General features: G+C 37.6%; 1 protein-coding gene across 4 annotated transcripts in view; it reads right to left on the reverse strand.

Moving 5' to 3' along the window:
- The window catches only part of LOC129569029 (homeotic protein ocelliless-like), a 34,235-nt gene that overhangs the window by 5,168 nt on the left and 14,666 nt on the right, over positions 1-14,401 (reverse strand). For 2 of the 4 annotated variants that reach the window (XM_055447421.1, XM_055447419.1), the window contains exons 2-3: positions 12,468-12,684; positions 1,434-1,588 (exon numbers count right to left, since the gene is read on the reverse strand). In XM_055447421.1, the coding sequence (XP_055303396.1) occupies positions 1,434-1,588; positions 12,468-12,675 (363 nt within the window). In that variant the 5' untranslated portion in view covers positions 12,676-12,684. The remainder of the gene's footprint in view (positions 1-1,433; positions 1,589-12,467; positions 12,685-14,401) is intronic. The other 2 variants (XM_055447423.1, XM_055447422.1) reach the window with 1 other exon arrangement.

The following is a 14,401-nucleotide window of genomic DNA, read 5'->3' on the forward strand; positions in this document are numbered from 1 at the left end:
CAAGCCACGTTTTCGTTTCATTGTTGCACACACATACATTCTCCCAGTCTCTCCCTCTCTCTCTCTCTCTTACTATGTGCTTTTTTCTGCCTTTTTTGTTACTTCTTTGCCTGGCCGCATGTTATTTTTCTATATTGAGCTCTGTTTGCTCTTCAATTTACACACTTGTATACGATATGATTGATTTGTGATGTGCATTTGATTTGTTTTTCCATTTGTTGTTTCTTCTTGTTCCCTGTTTTTGTTGTGTGTTCTCTTTTTCTCTCTTTATTGAAGTGAAAATTGAGAAATAGTCGAGAGCTAAGCGCGCGACGAACAAGGAACAATACGGTTGGAAAAAAAACAATTGTAGTAAGGCAGAAGAAGAAGGAGAAAGAGAAAAAAAGCGAAAAAGCATGGTTTTATAGTTAGTTGAACTCGAATAGTTGGTTGTGGATGCCATTTACGCAGAAAATGGATCGAATTTCGTTCGGTTTCAGACACACGATGTGCCAGTGTGATAAGCACTATCGTTTTGCATTGACTCAGGTTCCAACTATCTTGATTGGATAATTGTGCTCTGTTTACGGTTGCAATTACGAGAGCAGAAAATAGCAACAACGGCATCTTCAGGTATTTTCCAAAGGTGATCTTGTATGCATTCAAGCAGAAATACGTAAGGAATTTCGAGTGGAAAAAATATCAATACCTGAACTGCTAACAGTCAACGAGCATCAACAATAGAGATGATGTGTTAAAGTTAAATCATTTGATAAATTTGCGATGGAACTGTAAATTGATGCATCTTTTTCAACGAGAAAAAAAAACACACACACACACAAATTTCCGACAAAAGGCGGTAAATTCAAATGATTGCGAAAATTGTATCTGGCATCTGTATTTCTGCTATTTGCTGCTGGTAAACACTTTCAAAATGATTTATTTGCTATCGTATTGCTTAAATAAATGGTAATAAACCCATAAAACTGAATGCGAGAGGGCGACCAAAAATGGGTATTTTCCTCTAAAATTTCACACATCATTTCCATAAAATGCAAAAATGGCCATCGTTTAAACAAAAGGGAACACATTCGACATTCAAATCGCTTCGATGACATAATAAAAAATGTTTGCACCAAAAGTGAACAATTATCACATCATAAATGTTTCGATGGCATTGGGTAAACGTGCACAGGAACTGCTGTTAAATAAACAAGACGGAATCCTAAACAAATAGCACCATTGTTATGATTATGCGAGAGAGAGAGACAAGAGCAGATAAATGCGATATGATTTATGGATTCTTATTACAGGCAAAAATTGTCGGTTGTTTGCTTGGCTGTGATTGTATCAAATAATTCCGTTGCTGCCGCTGCTACCGCCGTTACCGACGTTGGTGATTATCATTTTAATGACTTAATTTCCAAATATGAGGAGATGGAAACGATTCTTACCTGAACTCGTGATTCTGGCAGTTTAATTTTGCACGCTACTTCCTCTCGCATAAAAATGTCTGGATACCGAGTTTTGCCAAATAAATCCTCTAAAACATCTAATTGCCCGCGTGTAAATGTGGTCCGTTCTCTTCGTTGTTTCCTTGTATTAACGCCTGCGAACAGAAAAGAAGAAGAAAACAACAGATTAATAAATGGGAAAAGAATATTTTGCAATGGAAAAAACTTGAGATCAAGTGAAGTGGTTGGTGGGAAGACGAAACGAAAATGGTATTAAAATTGATTCGATTAAAGTGCTGCTGTATGTGAAATTCAATGCGAAAACGAACTAATTGCTTGTGATGTTTGGCAACGGGATTCCAAATAGTTGCCTTGTTTATCTATTTTTTATCAGGCAAATACAGTCAGATTCACTTGCTGACTTACAACACAGTAGCAGCAGCAGGAGAAGAAGAGGGAAAAAAAACGCCAGGAAAAATATTATTCTAATTTTCTAAAAACATCCAGTGTGAGCAGTCAACACACCCCCTTTGTTTATTTAATATTAAAACGAACCAAGTCAAATACGTAGCTCGGTCGCTTGGTTGGTTGGTTGGTTGGCCTGCGTGTGAGAGAGAAATGCTTGGTATTTTTGTTTGTTTGTGCCTTGAAGCGGTACAACGCTTATCACTTACTTCGAGGTGTTGATTTCATTTAGCCTCGCATGTGCATACGGATAAAATTAGATAAAACAAATTGAATAATATTGGTACACATACGCTCACACACTTGATGCTGCTGGCGCAAAGGCAGCTCTTAAAATTCCTCCGAGAACTTTATTTCGGAAACAATTTGATTTTTACCATGAACAACACTCCCTCGTCGCAAACGTGAAGGGTAGACAAATTCACAGACACACACACACACACACACAGAGAGAGAGAGAGAGAGAGAGAGAGAGAGAGAGAGAGAGAACGTAAACTAGTTACATATTTATTAGGAAAGATAAACACATTTCTGGAGCGAATAAAGTGCTTGCTATGGCAAACGCATGGGAGAGGCACTTGCCATTCGTCGTCGCAACAATACACACATTTTCGGCGATTGAGTCAAACGGAATGGAAATTTCACATTCGAATGCGATGGGTGTAAACAAACGCGACATCAACTGGCGTTTTGTGCAAACACAAACACGAATCAGGTGGATGGGGAACGCTGTTTTTGGATGAGAACTTGCTTTTTTACCATTAGATATCATGTTGAGTGTTTGCGTGTGCGTACGCTCAGTTTTTTTTTTTTGGGCAATGTCGAGTGTGAGCGCGTGCATACTGTTTCCAAGTGCTTGATTCCATTATAACCAATTTATCGAATAAATTCAAGTGAGTGTGGGAATGGATTGGCGCTTCAAATTTCCATATTTGATACTGAGAATGCGGCTAATTTAATGGAACTAATGAAAATCACACAATTAAGTTCGTCGAAGCACACCAACATCTGAAAGAACTTTTATTTCCAGCGTGAAATCAATACAATGCATTTGGATATTTTGAAATAGAGGGAAAAAGTTTAAACAATTCCGAAACCACAAGCAAAACCACAAATCCTATGTAAAACGTTGAATCTTGACTGAATACTTTGAGTTTCCGATTTGCTAACATCTCTATGCAATAATCATCGCTGGATCATGGCCTAGTTCTGTTGTGATGGCAACCGTCCATGTTGAAGATATATCCAGCATGATCTCGTGAACATTTTTTTCAAAGATTCGACACGTTTTCCACATTTTAGCTTTCAATGAATGTAAATTGAACGATTGCCATGGCATCTGGTGACGATTGTGAAGCAAAATAACAAAAAGGATATAAAGAAAAATGAAATGCCCTACATACGTAAGGCAAACTCGTCTAAACGATTCATTTCAGTTTTACAATTTGAAACATAGCAAATTTGTTACCGTATTATTTTGCGTACAGCGTAAAAAGTACCACGCACTTACCCAACGACCCAAAAATAACGCTAAGATTCGCGTTTTTCAGAGTTCAAAAAAAAAACTCATTTTCAGTGGGTCAAAAAATCTGGGACGATCGCAATACTTTTCTTATCCGACATGGTCGTGTGGAAAAGTATAACGCGAACCAGCAAATAAATATAGATTTGAATGAAGGACAAAACAGTGTGAAGAGAACACGCACAAGACATGTAACATTTTCAAATGATTTTTGTCAGGCGTAGGTAATTTGTGATTGGCATGTAACAAGCAGCATACTGGAAAAGCGTTAAATAAAATGGAGAATTGCGATCGCAAAATGAAGGTAGGTGCATATTTTGCTTAGCTTGCAAACACCAAATGAATGCGCTAAATTGAAATGCGTGTTGTTGCAGATTATAGCGAAAACAATTCAGTATGCAGCGTATTAATTAAATGGTATAAGATTTTCGCTTCCTGGTGCCATTTAGACGACAGAATATCGACTACTGGTTATATTTTTTCCTTTCTTTATGCGCGCGTCTTGAGTTTCAATTTCTATGCTTGTTCGTCTGCGTTGGTAGCGATCGACGGTGGAAATAGTAAAAACAGAAAGTGCATGATTCTAATAACCGTATTACAAGTTCACACACTATTTGTCAAGTTGAGTGTTAAGCAAGACTAACGGCATCAACTTTTTCGCTCGCGCTCGCGCACATTCATTCACTTCTTGCTTAATGTTATTTATGTGCTATGGCTGTGAATAAACTACGCAAACACATAGTTAAATATCTATCCAGTCTGTGCGTCTATCGCATTACTGTTGCATAATCTTATTAGGCTTAAAAAGTTCATGACCTGGACTCTCGCATTTTGCGTTTTGACTGAAGCAAATTCTCAGTTTTTTTTTTGTCTTGCTTCGTTTGTCTGCTTACAACTGTTGGCCATTCACGGTTGTAACAACACTTTTAAAAACCTTCGCAATCGCGAATGACACCGAAATTTACAATTTTATTTAAACGAAAACATGTAATTAAGGTACAACATCTTCTCGTTATCATAATTCGGAATTTGGCTAATTTTTACGAAATGAAATGGTTAAATCGCCAAACGGACAAAGATTTAACCTTTTGTTCATGACTCAAGAATCACTTAAATTGAAGGATGAATGAATTAAAAGAGGCGGATATTTAAGTTGGAGTGCTTCTTCAGAAAAAATGTTTTTTTTTCTTAAGTTTTCTTGTTGGTTCAAGTTGAAAATTGGCGAGACGATTTATGAGTCGATTTCTAATAGAAAGCGATTTTTTTTTCGTTTTCTAACGGTTGGCAACAGTAAGCATCACATGTTGCCTAGCCCCTCGAATGTATGACGCAAAAGCTGAAAGAGCATCACTCGAGGCATACCAAAACATTGTACCGCCTATGCCGTTACACTCATTGTACACGCCAAACTGTTTATTACTCTGGTTTCACAACTAGTTTTCAAACCGAAACGCCAGTTCGGCTGTTGATTTGTTTCTTCCAGTGCTGTTTGTCATTTGCTCGGCTGTGCGGTTGGTGTTGTTGTTGTTGTTGTTGTTTCACCAAGATCCAACCCTCGGTTTTATTCAAATGGTTGTGTTTGTTACGTTGCCGTGAATGGAAGAGGGAATGAGAGCCAAGCCCGTTGAATAATGACACAATGAATAATAGTAGCAAATGACAGCAATAAAAAGTTACTTGCTCAGAGGCACCTCTCTTCACGATCCCCCGTTTCAAATTCAATTCACAGATTTATGATCAAAAATGCATTGTACGATGCGTACACTCTTTGTATACGCATAAGTTTCGTGCCAAATATTTGATTTTGATCTCTGATCGAACAATAGGTTTTTTTTTTGCACGCTCTAAAAATCCTATCCCCTGCCACGTTGAGAATCAAAGAATGAAGAAAAAAAACACACACACATAACCAAAATAATAATCAGAATGGCACACAGAACAACATGTCATTGTGTCGGCAACCCATCAGCGGCAAGGAATAGGTCTTTTTTTTCCAGACGCATCAAGCGGAAAATGTGCACGTATCTTTTTTTTTTGTGAAATGGAAACGTGAAAATCATAATAAAGGAGGCGACCAACAATTTTTATTTTCTAGTTTCCAATTGAAGGGTTGTTAATAGAATTTTTCTCTCTTTTTTTTTACTGTTATGCTTTCGGATTTGATGTGGGCAATTTGTCAATATGAACTCGGTAATAGAATGAAACGAATGTGACACTGCTCAAAAGCGATGCAATCGCGCCGTGTGAGCTCACTTTCACAAATCAAAATGGCTAAAATGTATGGCACCATATTCTTAGCAGCTGCCTTTTAATGCAATCTTTTTATTATTCCATGATTTTCCGATGCGTGAATTCAACTGTTATTAATCGCTAAATGAATTCATTTAATCAAATTGAATTTACTGTTTATTGTTTTTTTCGATATCCCTTTTCATGGCCATATCGAAATTGGTAATTTTCGTTTGTTTGTTTTTTTTCTCTTCTTCAGAATCGCTTGTTCTGTATATTTTCTTGTTTTTTTTTCCAGCAATTTCCATAATTTTAGAGAATTGACGTTAGTTATACAACCAAAGATGGAGAAATATGTTTTCTCAGTAGAAGAAAAGCCTGTTTATCGATAATTCCGATTTTGAGTAGGTTGTAACACGAGTCGTGCTTTAACAAGGTCATTCATTAATTTGATGAGAACGCTCCTAATGATTAGCGTTTTATTTTCAAATAAAACAAGTACTTTTCATCTTCTATCCAAAGAATTGCTCACTAGAAGCGAAAATGTTAGAATGAATCATTTCGGTTATAAACCGGTAGCAAATCCCATATCAAAAGTAATGCTTATCAAAGCCGAACGAGAAACGATTACTAGAAGAAGCATTTTTAATCAGCATATTATTATAATCTGTTCTAACGTTCATATGCTCCAAGTAAGTGGTTATTAAGAAAAAATGTTGCCGAAATTTGGATATTAGGCGTGTACTTTTTGATAAACAAATGCCAGACGAAAACAATGTTCAAAAATAGAAATGAATCATTATGTTGTTGAAGCAGCAAAATTTCGTTTCGTTTGGTTTTGCAACAGAGATGTTTGGGTGTTTGGCGAACCAAATTGCCAGATGGTGGTGCTTCTGGTTTTTGCAGATCTTTGATTAAATGGAATTCATTTGTTGGCCCATTCATCCAGAGCGTACAGCCATGTTTCGGCCATGAAACACAAGATAAATCCATCGGCAATGTTTGTGTGTTAACAAAACAAGGCAATAAATTTGGGATGGAAATGGAACGCTATGCCAATGGTACGGGACTGCGACGGACTAGCTCTTGCAAATAAATTACATATGCTGAATAAATTTCTATTGTGCGTTTGGTGCGTGTGTGCATGTGTTGAAGCGTAATATTTTACGCTGTAGTATTAACACCATTTTTTTTCACTCTGTGTGTGTGTGTGTTTTCGTAGTTGAATCAAGATTTCAACAGCCAGAAGTGAATATTGCCGTAGCGTCGCATCGAAAACTAGGATGAATGAGCCATCGAACGGGCGCACACCAACCCAAAATCGGTAGGGACAAACCGAATAAAATCGTGGCTGTCGACAAAAGCAAATGAAAACTAGCGTACCAAGGGGCAACCTAATACCGATTTATGATCGTTTTATTTTGTTATTGCACGATTCATATTTTATGCTCATATTCATTTACGATCCAAACGCACAGCGACATACCATACAGTGTGTACGAAAGTATTATGGAAATTGTGTAGAAGCGACAATGGCAGCCCGAAAGTGCAGAAGAATGAAAAATAGCAGCGAGCTTACCAATTCCGACATTTCGGGCGACAAACAATTTTTGTGCCCTATGAAAATTTATGCCGTCGCTTATTTGCCTACTCGATGGCACGAATGAACGCCTGTATCACCACCGCACTGATCCCAGCAAGAGAGAGAGAGAGAGAGAACAAGCGCACAAATAACAAATCCGAGAAATGTGATTTTCTCTTCGTTATTTTTATTATTATAGTCAACGCATTGGTTGGTTTTTATGTGCACATATGGGAAACTCCAAATGATTTTCGGAGCTGAGCATTGTTGCGTTTCATGTGACGATAAAAATGCCGTATTCACGGCAACGAATTAGAATACGAGAAAAGCAAAAGCAAAATCAAATACATATAAATAAAGGAATAAATGGTTGATGCGAGGCAATTGAGTGAATACGACAGAGCGACAGAGAAAGAGCGAGAGGGAGACAGGAAAGAGAGGAAAAATCCAGAAATTCTTTCCATTATTCTTATTCGAATGGCAACGATGTAGATTTTTCCATTTTAATAATTTACTTTTTTTTTTGCTCAGTGTACGCGCCTCGCGTTCATTCAGACTGGGCTGCCATTTTGTTTGCTTTCTTGAATCGTGATATTTTTATTTCGTTTTTTTTTTGCATCAACTTTTTCAGCGAATTTACATTCGATGTTTTTCGAGTGGTTCTTGAAATTAACAAAAGGCAGACAACCGAAAAACATCAGCGGCTCAGATTTATAGCATGTTTTTTTTTTCTTCTTCTTCGAAGAATAACAACCGAAAAAAACGAAACTGTAGCGAAGCGTGCGCTAAAATACAGAATAACAATTGTTATTGCCCATTTACAGAAAGATTCGAGAACGACAGCCAATGCCAAATTGAAGATATTTTCCCTAAAAAAAAAAAAATCCCACGGCAAGTTATATTCTTGACAATAGATCGAAGAAATGAAGCTGAATAATGCGAAGAGAAAAACATTTATCATCGAATTTAATCAATCGTTTAATTTACGACACACAAAATCACAATGTTCGTAGGCGCACCAATGAACAGACAGCGCTTAAAAATTCGGTGAAAATATACAATTTATATATTTTTGCCGCTTGAATTCCACCCCGAAAGTCTTAAGCAAAGAAAATAAAATCAACGCCTGATGAAATTTTCACCAATGACAAATTTTCCGCCAAATTCTTACTCGTTCTCGATGGCTGTTCATATCTATGGGTTGTGCGGCGTGCGCATAACTCATATCGTGCTGTTTATTTATGCGTAAGAATCCGCTAATTTAAACATTTTTCCTCTCCCACACTCTTTCTCTCTTTCTCTCCCTCTAGCTCTCGCATTCGGTATTGGTTTTTTTTTTCTTTTCGGGCAAAATATTTTGTGTCACGCAAAATGGGAAAATCCGTCGTGTGAACGGTTGCAGATGTGATTTTCATCCTGAAAAAAAAAACTTCTCCACCGAAAACGAGTGAACTGAAGCAAAACGAAAGCAACAACAAAAATTTCGCATTTTCAACGCAACAATGGTGACAATGGTTTGCTTTTCATTGTTGACGAGTGCCTTGGCTGTTTTTAGCGCTTTCAATGGAATTGAAAAGTTTTTTTCCTTGTTATTCCGAATCTTCTGCTTCCTTTTTTAGAACTTCGCCTACCGAAAGAAAAATATTGAACGACGCAGGATCACAACCAGTGGTGTTCGTTTCAGAATCGGGGCGAGCATGTTTGTTCTCAATAAAACGCGTGAAAATTGCATGCGTGATTTTCGTAAATAAAATTCCGTCAAATGATCAATTGGCTTCAGCGCGACGCATTCGTGTTAATTTTGCATCGTAAATCTTCAATAAATTTGAAAATGAGCATGATGTACGAGCGACAATTTTACCAATGCCAACCCGTATAATATTTCGATGCGGCAGACAGACATCGCCGAAAAACGGACGATAATTCAACAGTCGCTGTTTTAATTCAATTTATAGGCAAACTTTTTCCGCTCGCCGAAGTTTCTATTCTTTTGGACTGTGTGTGTGTGTGTGGCTGATTGTTTGTTTTTTTTTCTCGGGAAATCAAAACACCGAAAATCACTCTGGCGCCCGTGCAATGGGAGCGGGAATGTGTTTTCATTTCGTTTGTTTCAAATGGTGATTGGTTGGTGTTTTGTGTTCGGCGCATATAAATGTGTCGAGTGCCTGCAATTTCAAGATAAACCGCTTATCGGGGTGGCGGTGTGCGCGTGAACGCGTCGATGAAACTTATTTTTATTTTTCGCTTTATGTCACATGCCGAATTGTGTGCCCAAAAGATTTATGCATAGTTTTGTGTGCCAACTCCGTTCCGCGGCGGAATGACATAGCCATGTTGTGGGTGAAAAGAATGTCCCATTATATATATATATATATATATATATTGTCAACGCATTCGAAATTATCTATGAAAATGGAATGAAGACAACGCTTCACGCTGTAAATAAACAACAATTAGATTACAATTTAATGCACGCTAAAAACTAATTTCAGCCACAGAGAATGGATTTGAGTGGCTTAATAAATGGTATAAACATCATTTAAATCCCTTAAATTCCGGCACATCAACTGCGGACCAAGTTAAATAAATCGTAAATAAAACACCGAAATTATTTTTTCGGTTCGGCACATACATATTTCATTCTGCTTTTAGCTTCGTTTTATTTTTGGTGTGAATTTTTTGTTTCTGCCGAGAGTGAGTGCCTCTATAAATGTTTGGCATTTGTATCGAATTTGTTATTTTTCCCGTGGGCTTGTCACATCGATTACAATCATTTCGAAATTCACTCAATTTAGTTCGATCTCGTTGTGAGCCATATTTTCGACTTTCTCTTTGTGCGATGCCGAATGAAAATGATGGCAAAATGTTTGGAGCAGCCATCACCGCTCGATGTTCCACCGCAGAAACCCATCAGAGCGACAGCAAAGTCGCGCATGCATAACGAAGTGAAGGAAAATTATTTAAGAGCCTGTCAACATGTTATTAAAGATATATTTTCGGTTTTTTTCCGTTTTTGTTCGACTTGTTGTTGTTTTGTCTTTCGGTCGTGATTCACAGTCAATCACTTGGACTGCAAATTTGGTTTCTTCTTTTCTGAAGAGGAGGGGCGCGAGAGAAATACAAATGAAGGAAAATACTTAAAATAAAAAGCCCAATCGAAAATTGTCCAACGTACGAAAATGCGATATGACGTCGTGTGAATCAGAAATCGGGAGATTGATTTTAAAAATTTAAGCGAGCAGAAGAGAAACAAACGGTTGTGTAATTGCGTTTCGATCATGAGCAACCGTGAGCAAACACCGAACAAAAGAAGTGATAAGTTGAACGAACAGCCAAAGATCAAAACTCGAAGAATGAAAGACAGAGAACGAAGGAGTGTGGCGATGATATACTGCTCGATCGAGAGTATTGATACGTGAATCGCGGCGCGGAAAAAGGAAAATGTCGAAAGGGAAACAAAGCACAAAGTATTAACATCAAAAAAATCGAAGCGCACGATGAGTGATCATATTGGTTCTAACTAAAACAAAAGTGGGGAAATAACGACGACGACGACAAAAGTCTTCGAGTGGACAAAAACTCGCGGCAAAATTGACAAGAGTAAGACCGAGAGAGAGAGAGAGAGAAACAAAAACTGAAATGAATGTGGTGAAAATGAAATACACCGACGACGTTGAAGAAGCGAAATGGATCACAGCGCGCGCGTTGATGGGGAATGCTTTTAAAACGACACAAGAATTTTGTCACGATATTCACTGAAGCGATAATATTGCTCATGAAAATATTACCGATTTTTTTTTTGTTCGGTCACTTCTCGATGTGGACGTTACTTTGAATATGCATACATTCATCGTCAGCATGATTTATTTTCTTTTGCTTCTTTTTCTAGCTTCATTTTCGTGCCGCGTTTGTCTCTTTTCTTCAGCGTAAAGAAAAGACCTCGATGTGACATTTACTACGAATCAATCATTGGAATTTACGAAACGAAAATAATCGTGTGGTGTCCATGGCAACAAATGCAGGCCACTTAATGAAGTGCGCCATAGTTTCTGTTTTTACTGGCTCTTACTCGGTCGATTTCAATTACATCGAAATGGAATTCGTTATTTCGAGATAAAATAAGCATAGAGAGATATACGGAGAGCGCCAGTTGAATCAATAATTGTAACAAATTTCTTTTCTTTTTTCGATCGCATAATCACAATTATGAGCAATGGATAAGAATCAACATTTTCTCGTTCAAAATGATGATGACGAAGGTGCCATAAGTACGAGATTCTTGTGTTTGTCGCTTATCTCACCATTAGTCATTTTTTTTTCGGCTATGCATTCTGACATCCAAAGAAAAGAAAAAAATGCCCGAGAAAATAGTTCACAGAGAGCCGAATGAGAAAATTGGCCCATTTACAGCTACTGGTCATATTTGATTGACCATAAAAAAATATTTTGTATAATTTTTTTTTTCTTCTTCTTCGTTTGATTTGAATTGAGTCGACTGAGAAAGAGTGCATAGCAGATAAGACTAATGTGTTTGATGTGCGCACATTTTTTCCCATTTTTTTTTCGTTGCTTTTTTCTGCTGCTGCTGCTGCAGTCGAGCTTAAGATGTTACGCTTGGTATTAGCATCAAATGATATTAATCTGAGCTACATCAGGCATAACTAAATCAAGGAATCCATTGACACAGACACACAAGAAAACGATATAAATGACACACGGCGAAAGAACGAATAACCAAGACACATAAAAAAATGTGCGTTTGAAGAATGACATATTTTAAGTTGTTGGCTATTGAATATTCAGCGCGACATTGCGTCGTCTTTCGATCCAAGCAATGCATTGCCACAATCGAATGAACAAATGTGGAAAAGACTGAGATGAAAGAAACATTTATTGAAAAAGACATTAATCATTGGCCGATTCTAATGACGCGCGATTTAAAAACGAATGTATTAAAAACATTTTCCGACTTTAATTTACACTTAATCGTTTTATTCACACCGTTCCATTTCAATTCCATTTCATCTTTCTGTCACATAATCAATCTCAACGATGAGACGGCGCACCGATTTTGTGTCAGCATTGCTAAAACCCGAAATACGATAAGTAAATTCCGATGATTCTCTTCTTTCTTTCTTTGTTTTTAAAAACAACTGAATTTTTTCAAAACGAACCGAGCAAGCGAAAAGGGGAGAAATGAGCTAAAATAATTAGGTAGAAATGAATTGATATTTACCCCACATACCTTGCGGGAAGCCAATAGATGTATCCAATCCATGTGGCAAACCGAAAGGTAGTGATGTCATTGGCATTCCTGGCGGCAATGGGCCATGTGCGTGTGCAGAATGGTGCGGATGTGGTGCACCGTAGCTGTGTGCATGCGGTCCGAGATCCGATGATTTCAAATAACCCGCCATTAGGGCTTCTGTCGAGTGGAGAGCCATTGAATTGTCCTAAAATGTGCGGAGAATAAGAAGAAAAAAAATGAAGAGAAAAATGTTAGGAAAATTTGAAAAACGTGCTGCATAATGTAAAATTGCAACTGGAATTAAACGTGATTAACAAAAGATATGTTTTTTTTTAGAACAGACAAAAACCGATGGGCGTTTTGTTTGTCACTTCCTTGTCATGCAGCAACACGACTCTCTAGTCAAAACGCAATTTCTATTGTTGATACGCACGTTTGCATTCGTAGACCACACGAAAATGATGCAAAAAATATGCTGTTTGAAATGGGCGACGGCAAAAACACCGTTGATGTAACATAGATTAATAGACGTACAGAGGTGAGATGAACCATGCATTTCCATGGGAATTCAGAGCATAACAAACAATTGCATTGAAATGTTGACAATTGGTGGTTGTTGGAAAATTGTCATTTATCTCGGGAAAAAATTGCATTGAAGCGAAAAATTTAATTTCCAACCGCACATACTTAGCAAACTCATGTGGTGACAAATGGTTATGGATCAATGCCATTCATTTATCTGCAATTGCTTTTGATCGCAATGGAAGAAAATACCGTTTCAATGGTTTCAAACTGCACAATATGTGCACATTGTTTGGGGGGAGTTTTTAACACAAACCATTCGAGTGCATCTTTCGGCACATTTCGTCTTTGATGGATTAGTTCTTAGTTCGCAAAACGATACATATTCTTAAACCTTCCATTATATTCTCATTCACACAAGCAGCTATTGCAGTGATTAGAATAAGATTTGGTTCAACGCAGGACAAGATCGAAAGAGAAGTGTGTGTGTGTGTGCGGTGCCGAAAGAAATTCGAATGACTCATTTTACCTGAGCTCATTTTGTCACATACATGTTCATTTAGAGAATGAGTACGGCGTAACGAAAGAAAAAGCGCGTCCAAGTCGTGTCAGAAGAGATGCAGATAAAAGTTGCCAAAGAAACAAGAGCATCAACAAACCAAGCGCAAAAACACACAAGCTCAGACCAAAGAAGAGAAAAAAAGAACCAGTATCGAACAAGTCGAAAAGCAAAACAACATAATTGAAAATTATTTACATGTCTTTCTTTCCATGTCCTTCTCTCTTGCACACAGCTCTTTCAAACATTTAAATCCCAAATTTTTCACCAGAAACGGGTAAATTGAACGAGAGAAAGAGAGGACACAAACAGTTTGAAAAATAACAACAATTCGACAAAAAAGGAATGCAGAGAGTGTACTGCAGTTTGTGTACGGCAAGCGAGCAGTAGAAAGAGACAGACACACACAAATATCAACAAAAAAAATGGGAAAAGTACACAACAAACATGACAAAAACTAAACAAAGATAAATGTCTATGTTCTCGGGCTACTGTAACGGTGTGTGTGTGTGTGCTGTTTGCTGGGATTATCAACGAAGAAAAGAAACAGAGAAAACAAACCAAGAGTTCAATTATCTATTCGATGGATTATCCGATGGCTATGCCATAGTTCTGCTCAATACTCTTCTGTCTTGCTCTCACTCACTTGGTCTGTTTGTTATACGATCGATGTTTCGATTTTGCACATGTCTCTCTCGGCCGCGAACTTAAGCTACAGTAGCACAGTTTGCCGACGGATTGTTGTGTTCGGTGCTTTTTTCGCATTCAATGCGTCTTCGTCTTTTTCTACTTTTTTTGAATGAATGAATGTGAAATTTCCGGAAAAATCCACAAATTCGTG

This window comes from Sitodiplosis mosellana, unplaced genomic scaffold (genome assembly GCF_009176505.1).
Source record: "Sitodiplosis mosellana isolate CC-2019 unplaced genomic scaffold, AAFC_SMos_1.0 Smas_scaffold_30, whole genome shotgun sequence".
Classification (NCBI taxonomy): Eukaryota; Metazoa; Arthropoda; class Insecta; order Diptera; family Cecidomyiidae; genus Sitodiplosis; species Sitodiplosis mosellana.